Genomic DNA, 22,816 nt, shown 5'->3' with positions numbered 1-22,816 from the left:
ATCCCGTGAGGGACATTTGGTCTTTGCATTTATCCCAGTCTGTAAATTAATGAAGTCGAAGTCAAGCCCAAAGGCCGAAACCCTAACCAGTAGGCCATGGCTGCCCCAAAAGGCAGCATTTGAACATTAAACCACACAATGATCCAAAACATACAGCCAAACAAGGCAAGAAATGGTTAACAGAGAACAATATCAACATTTTAGAGCGGACCTCAATCCGTCAAAAACTTGAGCACAAGGCCAAAGTGATGGCAAATAATCATTCCTGCCTCAAAACCCAGATTGCTGTTAAAAAGAGGCTTGGTGGGTATTATATGAACCATTTTGAGAGCTGTGGTGGTAAATAAAGATGTTTCCAGTGATTGTTTAAAAAGGGTATGAACAATTTTGAACACGCAATTTTTTTTATAAAAATGTTAAAAAAGATAAAAACACTTTTTTTTTATTCCATGTTTTTACCACATTGTCTTGCAACCTTTTGGCATGTGCAAGTGTCATTTTAAGTAAGAACAAACATATTGGTCAAGAGAAAAATCAATATTTGCCAGTTCTTAACTATATCTTTAAAAAGTCTAAAAACTGAACATCCGAATAAACTGCTTGTCAAATTATAAGATAGCTAGGCTATCATAAAAAAGTTGCATTGTTTGCATGATAAAATGTAATCGGGTAATCCCCAACAATGTAACTGTAATCTGATTACACAATTTTTTTATTGCAATCTGGGCTGATTATAGTTACTTGATTTTTGTAATCTGATTACGTAATCCAGATTACATGTAGTCCGTTACTACCCAACCCTGATTATGACTAATAGCATGTTGATGATTAATGATCCGTCACATCATTAAAGGTAACGTTTGTCTCCATGAATTCAACAGCTGCTCAATTTAAGATTATAATTTAATGTTGAACAGCCTAACAGATACTCTGGGAGTCTCTGTGTGGAGAACAACTGTTTTGGTTTTATACACAACTACAGATGTGCTATAGCCCCTTGAGCCGTGGATCTGCCCAAGGTTTCTTCCTTGGTAAGGGAGTTTTTCCTTGCCCCTGTTGCTCTTGGGTGCTCCTTGTTGGTGCCCCCCCCCCAATCCCAATCTTCCCCCACCTTTCTTATGCAGCCCTTGCCACTTAATCTACTAAACCCCTCTTCTACTGCACTTTTTACCCCCCCCCCCCCATAAATGCACAAATAGGCTGACACCAGACATAATTTCACTGCATTTCTTACTTCCAGTAACTATACTTCCTTGTATTATGTACAGTACATTATTTCATAGATGATTATACAACCCCAAAACAGAAAAAGTTGGGACATTGTGTAAAATATGAATAAAAACAGAGTGTAATAATCTGTAAATCTCTTAAACTCATATTTAATTGCAAAAAGGACTTTTTCAAATGTTCAAAAATACAAATTTGACTATTTCATGGGAAATATATGTTAATTTCGAATTTGATACCAGTAACATGTTTCAGAAAAAGTTGGGACGGGGTAACAAAATGCTGGAAAAGTTGTATAATGATAAAGAAAACAAAAGGAAGAATGTTTCACAACTAATTAGGGTAAGTGGCAACACGATTGGGTATGAAATAGAGCATCCCAGAGAGGTAGGGTCTCTTAGAAGTAAAGATGTAGGGGTATTCATCATCTGCGTAAACTTGTGCGCAAAAAAATATGTCATTTTAATGCTTCTTAACATGAAATTGTGATATATTTGGGGAGTTAATCATCTACAGGACATAATATTATAAAAACATTCAGAGAATCCAGAAAAATCTTTGCAAACAAGGGATAGAGCTGAAAAACACATTGGATGGCCGTGGTCTTTTGGACCTCAGATGGCACTGCATCTGACACCAGACCTGTTTCCAGACCTGTCATTGTATGAGCTTAGGAAAACCTCTGAGTCAGCTGAGAACCATTGTGTGCACAGTTTGATACTCAATTCAAAAACTGCAGCCAAAATTGTAACAGCTAATTGTATTGAGACATGATACAGAAAATATCCCCCTCTTATCTGTGCCTGAGCTTGTTTAAAATGGACTGAGGTAACGTGGAAAAAGGTCATGTGGTTAGACCAATCAAAGTTTGCCATTCTTTTTGGAAATCATGGCCTCATCGGGGCTAAAGAGGAGAGGGCCCATCCAAGTATCCAATCTATCCATCTTGTTTTAGTGCTCAGTTCCAAACCCAACATCTATAGATGGTGTGGAGGAGCATTAATGCCTACAGCATGGGAATCTTGCACATTTGGCAAACCACAATCAATTCTGAATGATGTATACAGGTTTTGAGCAACATATACTGCCATCCAGGCAATGTCTTTTCCAGGGACTACCTTGACTATTTCAGGAAAACAATGGCAAAATGAATTCTGCACATATTTAAATAGTATTTCTCCATAGAGGAAGAGTCCAGGTGCTAAGATGGACTGTCTGCAGTCCAGATTTGTCAAATTAGGTGCATAATGGAATGAAAAACAGGACTGAGAATACCCCATACAGTTGAGCAACTGAAATCCTATATCGGGGAGTAATGGGACAACATTTCATTCTCAAAACTGTAGCAAATGGTCTCCTCAGTTCATAAACATTTACAGAATTTTGTTAAATGAAGAGGTGAAGCAGCACAGTGGTAAACATGCACCCGTCCCAACTTTTTTTGAAACATGTTGCTGGCACCAAATTCAAAATTAACATATATTTTCCATGAAATAGTCCACATTTTCATTTTCAACATTTGATATGTTGTCTATGTCCTTTTTGCTGCTAAATAAGGGTTTACGAGACTTGTATGTTATCACATTCTGTTTTTATTTACATTTTACACGTCCCAACTTTTTCTGTTTTGGGGTTGTACTAGCCTGCTGTGTACGTTCTTGATAATTTCATCACTGTTATGCAAAAGATACTATTACTTCAGCAACAGTGAATGGATATGTAAGTGGACTATCAGTGGCATGTAATCAAGTCCAGCACTTTTCATACAAAAGCCAGAAGGGCAAGAGGGTAACTGGGGGAGATCAGTGCATATGAATACAACTGACAAGTTCATGAAAATCACCATTGGAGGGCAATGTGTTTCACTGTTTCTGTAGTCAGCCTTCCAAGAACACATGCATGTGCTCGTTTGATGCCTCCTATTGTCTGTTCACTAACTGCCATGGTATTTATAGCCTAAATTGTAATTACATTTCTCTCATTATTGGAGGACCTCCATAGTTGCACAATGTGTCACCTTATACATACATTGCCTTGGTGTGGTAAGGTTTTAGATTTTGTATTATTGCAGATAAAGGTAAAACAAATGAATAATGGCCATACACATGCCACCTAGTCTAAATACACAGAAACAAGTGCAATGCTATAAACCCTGTGATGTCTATTGTAAACCTTTTTGGCTGGGTAAGATGAGAAATAGCATGTAGGCCACAGGCAGCTCTGCAGGTTGTAGTGTGTCAAAGGCTGTGCAAATACAAGGTCGGGCTTGTACTGTTACATAAGCTCTATGCAAGGGAGGACTGCCATCTAGTGGTTGATTTAACAGAGATGCACAACTCAGTATTCCCCCAGAATTCCTTTAGGCACTACAGTCTTGAGAAGCTGACTATTACAAGAGCTTACAACAGCAATAGCTAATATTGTTTTACATATCCTTACCCAACCTTATGATATCAGCCATGACAATTGCAATTCTTTTGTTCATCGAAGAAAGTATCAACCTTTTACATTTGCCCTACCACACCTCCTAATCTCTCTTTGCTAAAAACATTCATCTAACCTGGCAGAGTTAGACAGGATTAGATCAGTAGCCTATCTGATGAAACAATCTTGAATAAACATCAACACCTTGAACGTCCTCATAGTTCCCCACTTAAGCCCCATTGTGCAGCACAATGCACATGCATGCTACTGTGGAGACCTCACAGGAACATTACAAAAATAACTTTAGGAAGCTTTGTCCCAATATTAGTCAAATTACATCTGCAGTGGACAATCTCTTATCCAAGATAATAGGTGTAGAACATAGATTTTCATTATTGTCACTTGCATGGATGACTGCTAATACCATGTATTCAGTCAAAATATCAGCTATTCCTGTAATGGGAGTATATTTCATGTTGTAACAGAGCTCGATTTCTTCTTGAGAAATTGTGAAGCAGTTTGCCATTGGAGGAGTGGACAGAAGTTGTGTCAGCAACCATCTGTAATGATGTGCCATTTAGATTTTTTCCTTCGGAAAAGTCCACCATCAAACACTCAAAAAAATACCAAACAGCATCCAGAGATGAGCACATTCCAGTTGCTAGATATCATTGTTTTACCCTGATCACACCGTCACACACACAGAGGACCAGACTTATATGTTATGATGAGGAATTCTACTGGTGCTAGAATATTGTTTTCAGTAGACCAGCTGTTTTCACTCTGAGTCAGTCACCACAAGTCTCCTCAGAAGGACCAGGCCAACCAGATGCCATGCAAGCTTGATAACAGAGATGACAAAGGGCGTGTGTAACACATAACAAGAGCAACTCCTTCATTCACAGTATCAATGGCTCTTTCACTTTCCTTTTCTTTGCATATGTTTTGAACATATGACATACAGTAATGTCAAATATGAAGAGAATTTGTGAATATGTTGAGCCATGGATTTGCTTTGCTTGAAGGTGTAGTGTTTCGCTTGTTTTCTTGCCAACATGGCCTATCTTTGTTCTTTAGTCTGTACATTATGTTAATCGTGATAGTCTGATTTCTCCCTGAATAAATACAAACTCTATGTCGTATAAGGATAAAAGCCTTACTTTTACTGTTGGTGACCTAATGATTTGAGGATATTCTGAGGGAACAACACCCTACATCCTAAATGAAAAGAAGAAACCTATGATAAATGTAAGCCTGCATCTTTGAGGTTTATTAAGATGAAAGGATAGCCTATTGTCATAAGCAAGGTAACCTTTGGCTGCTATTATCCACAAGAAAAGGAAAAATTAGGCCTATAGTGAAACTTAATTGTTAATGAGAGTTTTGTTTTGTTCACTTAGAGCAGCACAATAAGGAATGCATTAGGCTATGTGATGAATTGTGACTTGCGAACAAACCAAATCTGAAAACACTGAAAAACATTAGAGTATCGCGCAAATCAATAACTTGTATTAATTTTGAATGGTCTTTCAAGTGAACAGAAATGCTGTTTCTTTCTTTTCAGAGTATCACTAAGATGAGTGATGTTCTCTGTTGCACCGTAACGACCAACAGGTGTTCGTCTCATGTGATGGGCTGGAGGCGCCAGAGCGCGAGGCTAGGGGAAGATTGCATCACCGTAACAAACATGGCATCGAAAGAAGACTTCTAAGCTACACTTATTTAATCAATACGTTACAATTCCCCCACCTTCATCTACGTATTACTACCAAAACTCGACATATAAATGCATAATATAGTTGACAATCAATACACTGATGACGTGCAAGCAACATAACTTTTTAGCGTGAGGTAGGTTAGCCGTTTCTTGGCAACGTACGTTTATCAACATGAATTAGATAATGGGGTGAACTTCTGCAATAGCGTATAGCACACGGGGAATGGTAAATCCTGGAATATCATTGACATTGAAATGTAAAAATATAGGTTCAACACGACTCTTCACTACGGTAAAAAAAAACTTTTGCGCAAGACTTCGCTGAGTTGTCTAACATAGCCTACCCTACTCTAAATAAAAGTTGGTCCAGTGGATGATTAGTCGGGTAGCCCAACTTAAAACGCAGGCCTAGTCTACACAATAGTTTGTAAAGTCAACTATTTGATGCTGCGTGAAACTTCTGACAATCATCCCCCACTCTGTGACGCCACCGGAGCAGTTTCAGACAGGGAAGATAACAATTTGGTAACTTCTCCACCCCTCCTCCCAGCTCGATGGAGACCCCTCCCGTAGAGATGCTCACATGCTGAACCGCAGTGGCAGCAGCCTCAGTAACACGTCCCCTTGGAGACTAGGAGCAACACGTGATGTGTCTACTTATCAGGTTTAGTGAGCAGCGCCTAGGAACGACCTAAGTGGGAGAAAGAGAAGAAAAAGTGAGTTTTCTCCCCCTTGTCGACTGTCGACATTCTCCATCGCAGGCCTACTTCTTTTTGAGGAGAAACCTGAGGGGGGTTAAATTATTGAGTTGACGAACTTTGAACATCATCTGAAACGCCATTTTGATTGCTCTCCGGAACAAGTTTGCAGTTTTTTCTAAGTCCATCATCTCCATTCACCATCATCTATGCCTCGGCGCAAGCAGCCCAACCCCGACAAAGTCAAATGTAAGTAGGCTAGTTTGAAAAGTTTGCCAATGCAACAGGCATCTCTTGGTTTCATATTTGCCATACACATTGACAGATGTTCAACGATATGAGTTTGTAAGATAGATACTAGGCTACTGAAGTTTGAAACAGTTTCGAATGAGATGTGTGGATAAAGTTAGCTTTCTTTACAGGTCGGCAGCGCTTCCTAGTTTCACTCTCATCCATAGTTCGATCGCCTGACTACAGGAATTTGACTGTCCGTCCTTTGCGCACATGTATTTATAACTACCTGGGCTGCGGTAACTCGAGATGGAGGATTGGAGAATATATTTGTTGTATTTTGCTTTCGTGGTTCAATTTAACTTGTATATTGAGACCGAATGACTGATTGATAACTTGAGATTGAAACCAAGTTTGTGTCGACGGAGCGGCGAAGCATCCACATCATTCAGTGTACTTTGATCTGAGCCAACGTGTGTGTGTGTGTGTGTGTGTGGGGGGGGGGGGGGGGGCACGCGTCCTTTTTACGTTTTTGACCTTGCAGAGATGTTTTACAAATAGTTTATTTGGGTTGTCTTCATATTGTCTGTACACATCATATATCGTTATCATCATCTCTGCATTGTGACTTTATATACCCGTCAAGTAAAAGGGATATTTAGGAACAAATGTCGTCCCAAAGGAGGAAGTATAATGCGGGCGTCGAGTCAACGGCGCGAGTTTCCTCATCAGATAGGCTACTCTCCTCAAAGATGGAACTAAACATGGAAGATGTAATTGCTGATCAGTAGCCTGGACAATATAACACATATGAACTATTGTTTGCAAGGTTGAGTCTAGACAAACAAGTTGTCGACGCGGTGCTACTGTTAGTAAACAAGTAAGTAGTTTTATACTGTAGAACAGGTTAAGTTGCTGTTTAGTACATGTTGTACACAATGAGTGTCCTGCCTCTGGCTTTTTGATCACTCTCCTCCCATCTTTTTCCCATGATCGTTTAACTTTCGAGAGTCATAGAAGAGCAGAGTGCAGATCCGGATGAACAGTTCACATTCCATTACGAAATTCTACACGGGTCTCCAGGAGGCCTAGGGAGGCAGTATCATCCACAATTTTACTCCAGCTCAGCGCTGATTCTTAAACCATCAGCTTTCAGATGATGTGTATTAAGAAACGCGGTGGCCAGGTATTTTTCAAGGTTGGATGCAGTAATGATAGACTAACTTTAGATAGACTACATAGAACAAATGCTGGGTGTTTATAAAATAGGTTATAATCAAGTGTAAAAAGTGGAACTCCCATTACAGTTTTGGCCTTTCAAGCAGGCCTTTGAAGCAGTACTAGACATAAACTGAGAAGAGAGTACCAGTTATATCTCCATTGAAAAGGCTGCTTGCACAATAGAGCTAGGTGTTGGGTGGAGATCTGTTTGTTCGGTGCGATTCAGACGTGTGAAGCCTGAGGCAGGCTGAAAAGCCTAAGGCACATTAAGCTCAATGGTACAACATGAAATGGGGTTGGGGGATAATCTCCCTTGTTTTAAATGGGTAGTCAACAGAGGATAGTGAGAAACAAACTGCTGTCAATAGGCTACAAGAACCAGAAGCCAAAAGCATCTGGTTAACCCGAAATCCCATACAATTTCAAAAGCATTGAATAACTTCAGGCTTGGTTGATTTTACATGCCACAGATATGAGGCATATTCAGGTGTCTGGTGAAACAAATGTGGCCCACACACCTGTGATGAATCTGTGGCTTTGGTCACCACAACTGAGGAGCCACACCCATAGAAGTTAAAATACAAGTTATAAAATGAAGTTTGGCCTCCTCCTTCCTTACTGGTGGGCATTTCTCAAAACTATATAGTCAAGGTTGAAGCAGCAGATGCACAAATGTGCTTGTGTAATTTGTAAATGATGAATGTAATTACTAATAAGTGACCAATCTGGCAGGCCAGAGGGTCAGAGAGCTAAATTGTGGAGGATGGAGAGTGGCGGGTCACCTCAGCAGGCCTTTTCTCCCCAGTGATGGGCGCTCTCTTCACTCGTCCACGGGTACTATGGGCATCCTCTTTCGCTTGGGACCTATTTTTAACGCGCCTATTTTGGATAAGATTATGTTCCCTCTCTCTCACAGGGGATGGGAGGCCTGTTTAGGTGCTAGACATGATGTAGAATGTGCTACTGTACCTGCGTGGGTTGGGGAGATGTCGAAGAGTTGTTGTGTTGGTTTTTCTCATCAAGGATGCTAACTGTTTTGTGCTGTGTTTTTTTTCCTTGCAATAGCGAGTTGACCATTTATTTATATATGCTCTTGGAAAATGCACATTGACGTTATATTATGATTGCTCAATTCTGTGTTTTACCAAAAAGCTTAATATAGTGGGTTTGAGTAGCACACAATAATTTCCCTAAATATAAGTTAAACTCTTAAGCTCTAACAGATGATGTTTGGCCTATTTTAGCCATGTAGTTCAGGATATGGTGTAGCCATTTACTGTGAAACAACTTCCCTCTTAATTAGCAACTAGGGGTAACATGCTTCTCTGCTACACCTCTTTCCTGTGGTCTCAAAGACCATCACTGATGCTCAGATGGAGAGAAGAGGAGAGAGAGATGGACTAATCTGAAAATGGAGGCTGTGAGCAGAGTAGGGATGTGGTTGACAGGAAATGAAACAGTCTGTGTATGAGGAAGATGGAGGAAGTTGGATACAGTAACCTCCCACTTTAACTCTGTGGTCCTGCCGAAGGTTTTAACATGAGTCCTGTAAACTCATCTGTCATGCATGTGTTTTTTTGTGTGTGTGAGGAAAAAAAGAAAAGAAAGATAGATAGAAAGAAGGAGGGAGAGAGAGCGAGAACAGATTACCCACAACTCGTACTGGCTTCTCCTCTTCTCCCCTGGTTTCCCCCTCCCCTTTTCTCCCACCCTGGCTCTGTTGCTGACTAAACAGTTTTGTCAGCTGGCAGTTGCTCACAGTCTGTGGATTTGTGATAGCTTCTCGAGGTAGAACAGAAAGGGGGGAGGGTCGGTACTCAAGAAGAGCTACACTTGTTGCTCATTTGGGATCGGTGCAGGGGGAGGGAAGGAGGCAGGGAGGTGGAGAGAGAGATGGGGGAGGATGTCAGGCAAAGCAGCATCGTATAACCTGTTTCTCTAGAACAGGCCATCTTCAGTGTGAAGTTGACTCTGCCTGTAACTGGTGTATTAGTAATGCATTCGTAAGCCTAGTCATGAATGGGTGTAGAGTGTTTTAAGTGATCCAATTCAAGTTAACATTAGGTCAGCATGTCAGCTGCCCCAAAAGTGATGACCCCGTTAAGTTATTAATACTTCTACTTTTGTCACAAGACAAGATTGCAAATTGACACAGTACTGTTATTGTTTGTTGTTCAAGGACAAAATGCATATTTTTGATAATATTTTTCACCATTGTAGTGTAGAATACACAGGACTGTGAATGGAGGGAGGAGAGGAGGAGAGGGAGGGTGATTGGGCCAGGATGGTGGAGAGGTGCATATTTGGCAGCAGTTGCCATTTGCTAATATCTTCATCCTGACTAACAAATGACATTCCTCTGTTACGACTCATTATATATCGGTGACATTTAAAAACTTGTAGAAGTCGTCACATCAAGCTCTTAATGTCCATAGCTTTCGATTGGACTAGTTGGAGTTGGAGTCAGGAGGAGGCGTAGATGATAATCTGGCACGGCGGCCATGCTGAGTCTTAACAGCCAAGAGCAGACTCCGAGGGAGCTGCCGAAGCTCTCACTCCGGTTGGACAGATCCTCCTCTGTGTCTCTGAGAAGGCTGAGCAATGGGAACCAGATGTGTTCGAAGCTTCGGCTCAATACTCCTCTCATAGAGCTTTCCATCCCAGACCTTACTAAAACTCTTAACATTCAACTCATCAGGCTGCCACTGTTAATTGTTTTGATTTAGATTAAATAAGCACCCCCCCTCCCAGCTTCTCCACCATTGGCAGTGTAATGTAATTCGGTTAAGTTTGCAACATCGATTCTTAAAGCAAGAAACACACTGCTGTGAAAGCACAACGCCATAAGGATCACTGATTTAAAATATTGTGATGAAGAGGCAGGACCGCATTTTTATGTGTCATTGCAAAATGAAGGGCACAGAGATCTTTCTGCCCTCCTCCTGTTCCAGAGTAGCTCTCCTCTGTGTCGCCTTTTCCCTCCTCTTTTGTCCCTAGTCCACCATAGAAAAAGACACCTGGAGATGTTTGGTGAAAGGGGGAGAGAAAGGCATGGATGCGGGAGGATGTTCACGCTCTGCTCTCGCCATCCCGAGGGATGAAGGCAAGGCAGCCAGCCCTTTAGCAGCCTATCCCAACATGCCCCGAGGTGGTGTAGACAATGGGCCAGAAAGGGCCTGCTTTCAGTGATGTGAAACCCAGCCGCTCCCGTCTCCTAACCACACACACACAAACACACACACACACACACACACACTGAGACGCACCCACACCCACACACATAATGGAGGATTGCTAGCATGCAACATGCTGTGGATTAGTGATGCTCCTGAAGCACTGACTTACAGCCCTCAAGTCTTCAAACCTGTTGGGCACATAAGTGATGTGCAAACATCTTAAAAGTTTACTAACAATCACAGCGTTCTCTAAGCAAATCAAGTGAAACTAGCCAGAGACTGTTGTGGTCAAAAACAATTCATCTCAGGACTTCTGAATGAAAGTGAATGAATGTAGCATCAAACTACCTCCTAAGCTTCTTTCAGAGAGAAAATGGATAACATGACCTTCAGTGGGTGAAAAAAAAATATATAAAATGAAGCATGGAAACGAGGCAAAGGTCACTTGTGCCTCTTGTAGCCTGGTTCGTTCCAGAGTTCCTGTAAATATTAACTCCCTTATCACAGGGTATGAGACTTGTGCTCCTGGTTCAGAGGAATGTAATAGAGCACTCATCAGAGCAAAAGGAGAGCATGAAATCCAGCCTGGGTCTTATGACAAGGACCTGCAAACAGAAAAAAAAACAATTGCTTAAATGTGTATCTCCATGTCATAAACCTTAGGTTTAAACTTCACTTCCATCAATAATCTTAGCTTTCTTAAAGGATGAATGATGTGATTCCCATTTTTAAATGCACCAGTTATATCTCAGTGGATATTGTTACCTCATTTTTAAAGATGAAAAACTGAAAAACACTGAGGTCTTCAGCACTTTTTGCATGCAGTTGGATAGTGAATCAGCACACTATCAGGGAAACCTTGAATGAAGCCTTTCCTATCTTGTTTTAGTGATGGATAGGTAGGCTAGGCTAGGCTTGCTCCCCTGCATTGTAGCCACAGTAAGGAAGTAAAGTATCACAAACAAAAACGTAGTAGTGACCACACTCGAATAATTAACTTATCTAGTGTAGTTTTATTTACAAACTTTTACTTTGTCGAATTGGTGTGCCGGTGTCGGAGCCACAGCACTATGCTGTGCTAAAGACTTTAGGGAACAAACTGAAGGCTTACAGTGTATCCAGTTCTCCAGCATGGCTTCCTGCACTCCCTAAGCCATTGACCCTGACCAGTGACCTGACATAGCAGCCCAGTTCCCTGATGGACCCGCTGACACATGATGTGTCACAAAAAACGCAGCCATGGAGGCCCTGTTGGCTAAACACACCCCGGGACAAACATGGCCCATCAGTGTCCTGCTGCACAGTCCTGAGACTGTGGTTTGTTTATCACTTTGAGGGCAGCTGAGAGACCTGTCAATGTACAGGGCTTGATGCCTGGTCGGTGTGGAGCATCCTCTACCCAATCAGAACCAAACATCCTGGCAAGGGGTGTAGGGATAACCACACAGTTAGTAATAAAGTAGGTTAGTTAGCCACTGGAGAGTTAGCAACACTTAAAATAGAGTGGTATCTCCACTGTTCCATCATGATGGTGGGGGTCATTGTGTTGATAAGAGCCTTTCCTTGATGTCAGGGTTTCTGCAGGTTCCTCATGATGACCCTAGCTTTGAGCAATCACTGTTTTTGTTTTGATTGTGTTGGTTTTGTTGAGCTTTGTTAGTTTTTTAACTGAGTGTGCTGTCAGAGATAGAAAGCCGACCAACGTTCCTCTGCCTGTGAATCTCACCCGCGTGCCAGGCAGGTCAAAGTACAAGAGATTATATTTCATATTTGGAGTCATCATCAGCTTAAAGTGTGTTCAGAATCAGGCCTCATTGTTGTAGGATGGATGGACACAACTGGCTCTTGTATAAAATGAGCAATGGCATGTTGATTTTTATTGTTTGGCACTTACCCTCTTGCTCTTTGTGATCCAGAGTAATGACAGACAAGGTGGAAATAGCATTTGTTGCGCGGGTATTAGTGTAGTGTCAATGCAGGATGGTTTCGCTTTGGTAACTTTGGGACTGGCTGCGCTGAATTCAACATTTTGGAAATGTGATTTTTTTTAAATTTTTTATTTTAAACTGAATTCAGTCATATTCCTCAAACTAGTGTTAGATAAACTAGATAATATTTGCCAAATAGGCTGATGTAGACATGTTGTACCCTATAACAAATCTGAATGTAGTGGAAGAATCATGATCTGAAGATCTTGGGCTGTGCTCATATCATAGATCTGAGATTAGAGGTAGGTAATTGTTTTGGCTCCCAGTGCAAGCCATTGATGGAGCACAAAATAGTGATAGAGCATGAATTAATAATTAGCCTTTAGTTTAAGAATAACTTGTTGGTGTCTATCCTCTACTCTGTATGATGTCTCTGCAACAAAATGAAATAAGACGGATGTGGATGAGGTGACAAGCTTGTCACGTGATGCAGTGTTATGATTAGAGAAACCCATTTCTGTATGAGAAGAAAAGATGTTTGAAAGATGGTGAAAAGATGAGCTTTCTAAAAACTCTATGTGGTAACTGCATGGCTCATGTACAATTAGCTATAGGCTCGCATGAGTTTTCCTCAGATCTGCTCATGTGTATTCCCCAAAAGACTGAAATGAATTGCCTCCTCCAGAGTGGCAGTAGAGCTATTGCCCCCTCCCCTGTTCCAGATGAATTGCCCTCTTATACAGTAGGAGCTTGTCCCAAGGCTCTGATTCTCATAAAGCCCACTGCTACAGCAGAGCTGCCCAAGCACAATGTGACTCTTATTTCGGAGTGGCAGTTTTGGAGTGTGTGTGTGTGTGTGTGTGCGGCATGTGTCTGTGTATGAATGAGAGCGACTGCACATATGCGTGTGTGTGTAATGCCCAGGCCTGTTGCTGTTGTGGCAGTAGTAGACACACACACATGGTGATTGATGGATTGTCTCCTGCTGTTTCCCAGGTGTCAATCCCTCTCACACAACCCCCACTCCTCAGCTTGCCCAGGCTCTGTCATCTGACCTGCCCCTACTGGATTGGCCAGGGAAGGGTCACATGACATGAGTAGAGGGAGTGGAGATTGGAGGAGTCAGTGTGTAGGAGGGGCTAGGAGGTGGCAGCTTGAAGGTGTAGGTCAGTGGATGGGAGTTTCTATGGGAACCTCAGGCCCTGGCTGATGATGTGGCCATCCACTATAATGAAGGGTCCTGAAGTTGAGAGAAGGATGAATGAGTTAAAAACAAGTAGTTAGATAAAGAACACTCTCAACAGGAAGTAAAAAGCTATTGCTGTGCAGTGCAGCACAACACATGATTTCAACCAATAAAACCGGATCTCTTGTGTTAATAATTTAGTCAGCTCAGTGACTTCATTCATATTCCTGTGTAAGTGTGATTCTGAGAGCAGAGAGTACTCGTCAGCAGCAGCACAGACCAGAGAGAGAGAGAGAGAGAGCTAAATACAGAGTAGAAAAACAGAGTGTGAACGATAAACACAATGCAGGCTAAAGTGGCAAAATGTGAAGAAGACAACAAGAGAATAGGGGGAAAAGGAGCAAGACGCTAACAAAACATGATGATGACTGTGGGACTGAAAGAGTCTACCAGATGGAAGTAGAAGAATAGGGGTGAAGAGAGAGGGTGAATGAAGCTCAAACTATTGGAACATATGAGCTTTTGGGTTCTAGGATGTTGCAGAAGAGAGAAAAAGAGAGGAAGACAGACAGAGAGGGACTGAGGGAGGGGAAGTGAGCGAGAGCCCACAAGAGAGAGAGAGAGAGAGAGAGAGAGAGAGAGAGAGAGAGAGACAGAGAGAGCTGTGAATCACAAGGGCCTAACCAGGGGGGTGGGAGGCTGGTCAGACTGTGGGGAATATAGTAGAGAGGCAGAGGGATCTAAGCGTGTAAACATGCTCCACGCTGCCAAATAAACTTTCTGACCTACTTCAACTTCAGTGCTGCTGCTGCTGCTGCTGCTGGATTGTGTGATGGGCCGCGGCCGCTCCGCTGCCCTCAGCTCGCGTCTGTGGCCCGTTGTGTCGTCTCATTGTGTCGAGAAAAAGGGTGGAGGAGAGGAAGGTGAGGACCGGGAAAAGGAAAAAGATAAAAAGAGAAAGATGGAGGGAGAGGAGGAGAGGGAGGGGGGGGGGGGGTTGGGATGAGGGGCTTGAGAGGAATGATTATGAAATAATGAACAGAAGTGTACGCTTGGGTAAATCTGCAAGCAGGCTGAGTTTTAAAATAGCTTGGAATGCACAGTGCTGGAAATGGGTGGCTCTGCAGTGGGCTGCTGCCGGGCTGTGCAGCTATACGACCAGAGCCTGTGTGTGTGTGTGTGTGTGTGTGTGTGTGTGTGTGTGTGTCTGTGTGTCTGTGTCTGTGTCAACAGTGGTGTGCTCAAGAGCTTCTCTGGACGAAATAAACCTCACCATCAACCACACCATCATGTGTGAAAGTGTTTTGTGTGTTGATGTGTGTGTGTGTGTGTGACTGTGTTTGCTATTCTTTTCCTTCAAATAGCCAAACGCTGTTATTTAAAGATGCTGTGGTCTTTATCCAGGTGAGGTTGACCTAGTATGTTCCTCCCACCTACCACACTGGGAATATGATGTTGGTTAATATTTGTTTACACACACATGCATACAGGCACGCACGGACGGACACACACACTCACAAACACACACCCACAGAGTCATCCATGGGGGATGGATGGAGGGGGGGTAGCAACATTTGGATAGCATCAGTTCGTCTGGACACAAGTGAGTTCTCTTTTTAAGAAAAGCTGGTTGAGCTTTAAGCCTTGAAGCCTCAAACAAAATGGAGGCTGTATGCAAAAGAAGCCAAAGGTCGCGTCAGGGCCACCTGTTCGGACTGACAGCTGAGTGCAGCTTTGCCAAGGGCTTCCCGCTCCGCCCCTCACTGCTCTTACTGTTAACCCCTTAGGGGTCCTCTCTCTCCTTCTTCTCCCTCTCTCTCTCTCTCTTTCTCTCTCTCTCTCCCTTTTCATCATGCTTCACTCTTATCTTTTTGCTCCCTGTTGCTCTTGTTTTTTCTATCATGCAAAAGACGTTCAGCTTTTCTGCACTTTTTTTGTTTTCTTGTTTAAATATGTTTTTCGTTTATTTGATGGAGCTGATGCGCTGTGAGTTCTTTTTTTCACCATCTGAGTAGTTGAGCACAGCTGTCTGAAGATCAGTGCATCACACTGTGTCTTGTGTGTGTGTGTGTGTGTGTGTGTGTGTGTATGTATGTGTATGTCTATGTGTTTGTGGTGGTGGTTGTTCCTGTCTGTGCTTGTGCTCATGTGTCTGTATACATGTATACATTAGTGCCTATGTGTTGTGCAGATAGCGCGCAGATAAAGAGACACAACAAGGGGAAGTTAAGTCAAGGCTTTCAGAGGCAAACAGAGCAGCCGAACCAGTCAAGCCACTCTCCCTCCCTCCCTTTCTCTCTCTCTCATTCCTCTCTCTCTCTCTCTCGCGCTCTCTCTCTCTCTTTCTCTCGCTTTCTCACTCTATCTCTTTCTCTCTCTCATTCCTCTCCTCTGCCTCATTTTCTCTTCCTCTCTCTTATTCTCCTGTGGTGTTATTCCTCTCCGTGCTGCCGGATGCCATCACTACTGCCCCCCCCCCCCCCCACCCCCACCCCCACACACACACACCCCCTGCTCCCCTCTCCTCTGCTGTGCTGTGCTGTGTGTGGGGCTGTGCTGAAACTGATCCAGGAGGCAGAGCACAAGCACAACACGATGCATCACCTGCCCAGGCCCGGGCCCTCTGCACTTGCCTGTGCCTGTCACCGGCCAATGTGGCGGCTGCTGCCGTCTGCCGAGACATTCCGCCTCACTATGGTCGGTCACTCCCTCACTCCCTGACTCACTCTCCCGTGCTTACACACCCTCACTCACTCACGTAGTCACTCTCCCAGTCTGGGCTTTTCTTCACTCCTACTGTCCAGCTCTGCTGTGACATCATCCAGCGTGATTGCACACAAGAGTGAGAGAGGAAAGAAGTTGGTCACCTTTCATTTTCAAGAATGACTTTTTAAAGAGAATTTACTCGCACTATTGTGACATGCTCATTTCCGTAAATGTAGTTTTAGAAGTGATGCCCTCTTTTCTCTTCCCCAGTAGCTCAGTCCATTGGCTCCCCCCAGCCTCTGCAGGTCCTCTGTAATCCTCCTGGCCGCCATTTGGTCACTTCCCTGGGCAGCGACTGGGGAAAAGTGATGACGAGCAGAAAGTGCTCGCCACCACCACCGCCATGTTTGTGCTCGTCAGACTTTAATTAGCCCGTTGTCTCGCCTCCAAATCCCTCTGATCTGCCTCCCATCTGCCTCTCTGCTGCCCCAGCACCTTTACTCCCACTCCTAGTATCCCTTTGTCATCTCTTCTTTCCTGTCATTCCTATCGACCGGTCTGCCTCTCCCGTCCGTTGGGGTGCATGGCATAGCGGGCGAGCGGTGGCTGCAGCAGCCGACGCCTCTGCTGGCCGCCTTGGGGTTAGTCTGCTCGCCGCCTTGGAAAGGAAACTTGGCAGGCAGCGGGGCTTTGATGTGTTATGGGATGGCAGGAAGTCTCAGTTTACCGGCTTAACAAGGGACCGAGAGCCCAGGGCCGAGTCTCTCCTGTTACCTTTGCTGGGGCGGCAGCGTGGCCTGCTCAGCGGAGATGTGTCAGTGTGACGTCACCCTCCATGACTCGCCAAATGGGCCTCCTGCATCCTAGTCACCCAGGCTTTTCCCCGGTGTTCTACAAGCACAGTCTTGTAAACCAACAGGATGCATTTCTGTCTGAGGGGTGTCTTTGGTTCTGGTTTACTGAAATCCTCTCTGCCGAAATGTTGTCTGTTTATTGTGCTCACAACGTAACATGTATTTATTTTGTTATATTTGGACACAAAGTAATTTTAGTGCAGTAATGTTACACTAGTAGGGCTAACGTCAAACATATTTTATGTCAACTGTTTAGACCATGATCATTAAACTAAATAAATGTGGCCAATGTGTTGAAATGTCTGCTGGTATCTGACCTTTAATCATGTGTTGCCAATATGTCCTCCTGTCTCAGTGATGTGTGTATTGTTCCCTGTGACATCGTCTTGTTTATGGAGCTGAGTGGAATGAAGTGGAGTGTAAATCTGGCCTGTGTGTTTTCTTCCTGCAGTATGAACAGAAGCTGCTGAGTCTCTCTCTCTCTGCGTTGCCCTCTCACCTATCCGACTGTGACCCCACCACTCCATGACCCCTTGAACCCTACGGCCCCAACTCACAAACGGGTAAATATGCCACAGCCACCGAATGATCCTCACTGAGGAGTGTGCTTGGGGTTTTGCATGTCTGTTTGTGTGACTGTGTGTGTGTGTGTGTGTGTGTGTGTGTGTGTGTGTGTGTGTGTGTGTGTGTGTGTGTGGGTGTGGGTCCCATTTATTTTCTGTAATCATCCTTCATCCATTTATAAGCAGACACAAAACCCCTACACTATTAGATAAGAGGGTGAAAAGGCATTGAAGTGAGATGAGTTCTAAGATTAGTGCTTGGTGGCAGTGGAAGAGAAAGAGGAGGAGAGGAGGAGGAGGTCGGGGGGAGGGGGAGGAGGAGGAGAGGAGTGTGCCCTCCAGGTCCTCCTGAGATGGCTATCTCTCTGTGTCTCTTTCTCTCTCTCTCTCTCTCTCTCTCTCTCTCTCTCTCTCTCGATGTGTGGAGAGATGTGTGGATGTTGCTCAACTGCCGTTGTGTGATCTGCTGGCTCTGACTGGTAGGAACGCTGCATTCCAAACCCCTCCCAGCTTCCCACTGGCTGGTGCTTCTCGCTCTGCCACTGGTCTTAGAGAGGGAGGGAGCGTGTGCACGCATGTATGGGTGGCTGTGTGTGTGTGTGTGTGTGTGTGTGTGTGTGTATTTGTGTGCACACTTTGAGAAGGGATCAAGGGTTGCTAAACACTGCTTAACAAAACAGTGCAGAGCAGTTAGTTAACTCACAGCTGTAGAGGAGGTGGTTATGAATTGTGTGTGTGTGTGTGTGTGTGTGTGTGTGTGTGTGTGTTGTCTGTGGCGGATGAAAAACAGGCTAAGATAATTTGTTAATGTGTAATTCCCATGTAGAAAGTATAGATAGTTGTTGAATGTTAGAGTTTGAAGTCGACTTTAGTTAAACTTAGGCTGAGAGTTATGTGAGGAGAACTTCTCTAGAGAGAGAGAGCAGAGATGGGGGGATGATAGTGGGGGAGGAGAGGGAAGGGATGAGGGAGAGGGAGAGAAGGGGGAGGGGAGGAGGTGAGCGTAGCAGAACGTTTGAGGCGTGCCCCATGCCTCCAGAGCCGACTCTGAAAACCGGAAATGCTCCTGCTCTCTGTTAGTGACAGGATGGAGCGCTGGGACACAGAGAGAAAGGAAGGGGGAGAGAGAGAGAGAGAGAGAGAGAGAGAGAGCAGGACTGAGGGGGGGAAACTTTCCATGCCTCCTTTGTCCTGCTGCTGTTGACTTTCGCAGGGATGTGTGAAGAGAAGGAGGAGGAGAAAGAGAGAGGGTGAGAGAGAGAGATAGAGGGAGGGAGCGAGCGAGTGAGAGACTGCGTGTGATGGGGCAGATGGAGTGGCCACTGGCTCTGGGTTATCTTGGCTTAGCAGGGCTGGAGGTGGTGGTGGTGGGGGGGGCTCCTCTGGGCTGCAGCCCTCTCCCCTCATTCTTCCCCTGGCCATATGAGGTCGTATCCTGGCCGGGGCGCGATCCATCAGAGCTGCTGCTGCTGCTCCGCTCGCCTGCACTTCCCTCATGTGGCTTCCCTGACCAGTCTCCTCCTTTTCCCTTCGCTTTGCTCCCTCCCTCCCTCGCTCCCTCCCTCCCTCTCCATCTCTCTTCCTCCTCTCTCTGTCCCAACGTCCGTGTTGCTCTGTCACCCATTGTCTGCTTCTAGCATCGCCCTTCCCAGATAATTCCCACATTAATACACTCAAGGTGGGTCCGCACAGACGTGGGGACAGGCACACCCCCCCCCCCCCCCCCACCCCCGTTTTTTCGGGCTCCTGTCTCGCTCGAGCAGCGTCGGACCTCCATCTGGTTGTGATTAGCGTGAGTCGCTAATTAATTAGCGTCTCGTGGTTTGATCCCCATTGCTCAGTGCAGGGATGCCGGGCTAATGACAGGCCATTAATCCTGAGCTAATCTCAGAGCTCTGGCCTGCTCCAGCTCCACCCCCCCTAGCCCTCACACCCCAAGGCCACCATGGAGGAGCCAGGGGGGTCCCCTCACCAGTGCCCCCTCTGGGCCAGTGCGTGGCTCTCTGTCGGGGGGGCACCGGGAGGAAGCCCAACGACACACAGACGTTCTTCACACACCCGTGCACGTTCACACGGACTTAGAAACACTCTAAATGCAACACTGCAGAGTGAAGATATGAGTATTTTGGCGGTTGCAGATTTCTGTTCCTCCTTTGAGGCAGTTGAGCCAGCAGAAAGTAGCAAAAACACTGCACAGGGACTGACCATCACATTGACCACATGGCATGGTTTTCCGTCTTAAAAGCTGGATAATACTGCGCTTTGTGGACTTGCTTGTGGTGCTTATTAGGACACCCACGAACACTGCATTTTCCGATGATAATGTTGAAAGGCAGCAGCATGGTGGTGAGCAGACGTAGCAGCAGCAGAGCGAGGCTAGTCAAAGTGGGGGTGCAGAGTTGTGCACTGAGTGACTGTGGGCAGGTTTGTGCAGCAGCTCTGAAGCTCAGCCCCCTTTGCAGGCGCTAGAGGGGCGGTTTAGCCTGACGGAGCAGCACGCTGCTGGCTGCTGAAGATAGGGCCCATGTAACGGCAGCGCACGTCTGGGGAGCCAACAGCAGACAACAATCTGCCCTGTCCGGCGCACTCTCTCCCCCTCTCCCCCACCCACTATCTCTTCTACTTTCTCACCATTTCTCTTTCTCTTTCTGTCTCTGCTCCTCTTTCTCTCTCTCTCTCTCTCTCTCTCTCTCTCTTTCACTCACTTTCTTTTGCTCTGCCACTTCCTGCTCTAGCTTGGTTCCTCCCCCCCTCCCTCTGTGTCCCTCAGCTCAGTGTGTGTGTGTGTGTGTGTGAGTGAGTGTATTTCACTCAGCGAGGAGAAGAGTTCCAAGCCTCTCTCTCCACTCCTCCTCCCCCATCCCTCTTCCTCTTGCCTCCTCGCCTTCTTTTCCTCTCTCCTTCATTCCTGCCTCTCTGTCTTCGTCTATTTCTCTACATCTCTCTCTCTCTCTCTCTCTCTCTCTCTCTCTCTCACTCCCACTGTCTCTCCCTCTTCACTGCCGTTTTTTGTTTTGTGTTGGTGCTCGAGTAAGGTCTTGCCTTGGCTGTTTCAGGCTGTTTGCTCTTGTCCTCTCTTGCTCCCCCCCCCCTCCACTCCTCCACTCCTCTCCTGGGAGGTGGGCCTCACTGCCGCTGCTCTGTACATTGCTATCAATGGAAACACCCACAGCTGTGGCAGATAGAGCAGGGCCTGCAAGTTCTCTCTCTGCAGCCCCCCTCTTAGATTGCCCTAAACAGGACTCGCATGGCTTCTGCCCGGTGCAGGATGCTCTCATTGGTCCTCGATCGAGTTTCTACCCAACTGGCCAGCCCTCACATCGGCCTCTAAAAGGACCTTCCTCTGTCTTTCTCTCTTTCTCTCTCTCTTTGTCTCTCTGTCTGTCTGTCTATCTCTCTCTGTCTCTCTCTCTCTCTCTCTCTCTCTCTCTCTCTCTCTCTCTCTCTCTCTTTATCTCTTTCTTTTTCTCTCTCTCTCTCTCTCTGTGTCTGTCTGTCTGCAGACATGGTCACCCTGAAGTTTGACTAACGACCGTGGGGAGAAGCAGACCAGCTGGGTTGACTATCGCAGTTCACTGCTCCCGGTTTCTCTGCATACATTTTGCTGCTGTTTCAGATGTTGCCGTGGAGTGGGATCTTAAAAGGTCGACTTTGACCTCAGTTTTGGGTAAACATTGGAAGATGCTTTCAAGGGTGATGAGTTGAACAACGCAGCAGTTTTTCCTCTGCCATAAAAAAATTCAAACATTGTCTCGATTTAAGAAAATAGACCCCAAGAGAGCCAGAGGTTTGGTTGGGGGGGGGGGGGGGGCTTATACCACACTTGACTTTCATATCTATATGGACTTCTATCTGTTTTGCAGATGTCTGCGAATTACAAACAAAAACTCAAAGCCACAGTGACTAGAGAGCTTCCTGGAATGTGCAAACATGCACCACGCGCATGTGCTAAAAGAGGAAGTGTCCAGAGAGGTCCTTCCTGTGGGTGTAGCTCTAGGCTCTGGGCTTGGGTAAGGGGGCCGCCGTGTGTGATCCTGTGCTGCCTCAGTGTGTCTCTCAGATCAGCAGACCCCCCCCCCCCCCCCCCCTTTTCCAGCCCCCATCCTCCAGGGCTCCCAGCTCAGCACAGCCACCCACATCCTTTCAGGAAACACTCCCAATCTCCGCATGGTCTCAGTTACATGCACCCCCTCACCACACACACACACACACACACACACACACACACGCGCGCGCGCGCACACTATAAGCCTCGGCTGCTGCCCGGTCACCGGGAGGGATGGGGCGATTGATTGTGATGTACTCTCGGTGATGTGATGAGATGTCTTCCTGTGACACACTGTGTCTCTCCTTCCAAGACACAAAAATGTGTTGCACCACAAGAAATTGGGATATGACTGATAATTAAGGAATGACTGTGATCATATTTTATGATCAGTGTAGTTATTGATAATGCTGAATCATGTTGAGCAAGTGTGGTCAATTCTTTGGTACCGTTGTGGCAAACAAATACAAAACAGCTTTTTTTCCCCCAGTCTTTTTTGATGCTGTACACAGCCAGTGATGGACCCTCTCTCTGATGCTGTGATCACAGCTGGCTGTAGTGTGTCCTCACACTGTCTGTGTGCACCGACCCTGATCATTCACACCATTACTCATGTGCTCTTGTTCTGCCTCTTTTGGTTAGACATGAACAGCAGCTCCACTGAACAGACGACTATCGGAGGCGGGGCCACCGCTGCCATGCCGACGGACATGGTCCAATCCGACACGACGCACGAGGACCTCCAAGGTGAGGGAATAGAGTGACCTGGCCTGATAATGATGGAAATGGACACACATGGGCCAGCTCCTTTCAGATAAGGCCAGATAGTACACCGAAGGG

The 22,816-nt window shown here is 45.4% G+C and overlaps 1 protein-coding gene across 1 annotated transcript in view; it reads left to right on the top strand.

The window, feature by feature from the left end:
• Positions 1-5,215: 5,215 nt before the first annotated feature.
• rreb1b (ras responsive element binding protein 1b) overlaps positions 5,216-22,816 on the top strand; it is a 31,523-nt gene continuing 13,922 nt past the window's right edge. The window contains exons 1-3 of the mRNA XM_042071186.1: positions 5,216-6,315; positions 17,820-17,931; positions 22,619-22,723. Coding sequence (XP_041927120.1) covers positions 22,621-22,723 — 103 coding nt within the window. The 5' untranslated portion in view covers positions 5,216-6,315; positions 17,820-17,931; positions 22,619-22,620. The remainder of the gene's footprint in view (positions 6,316-17,819; positions 17,932-22,618; positions 22,724-22,816) is intronic.

Source organism: Alosa sapidissima, chromosome 1, assembly GCF_018492685.1.
Source record: "Alosa sapidissima isolate fAloSap1 chromosome 1, fAloSap1.pri, whole genome shotgun sequence".
NCBI classification, from domain to species: Eukaryota; Metazoa; Chordata; class Actinopteri; order Clupeiformes; family Clupeidae; genus Alosa; species Alosa sapidissima.
The sequence above is the reverse complement of the archived record's forward strand: the minus strand, read 5'-3'. Positions and strand labels throughout refer to the sequence as shown.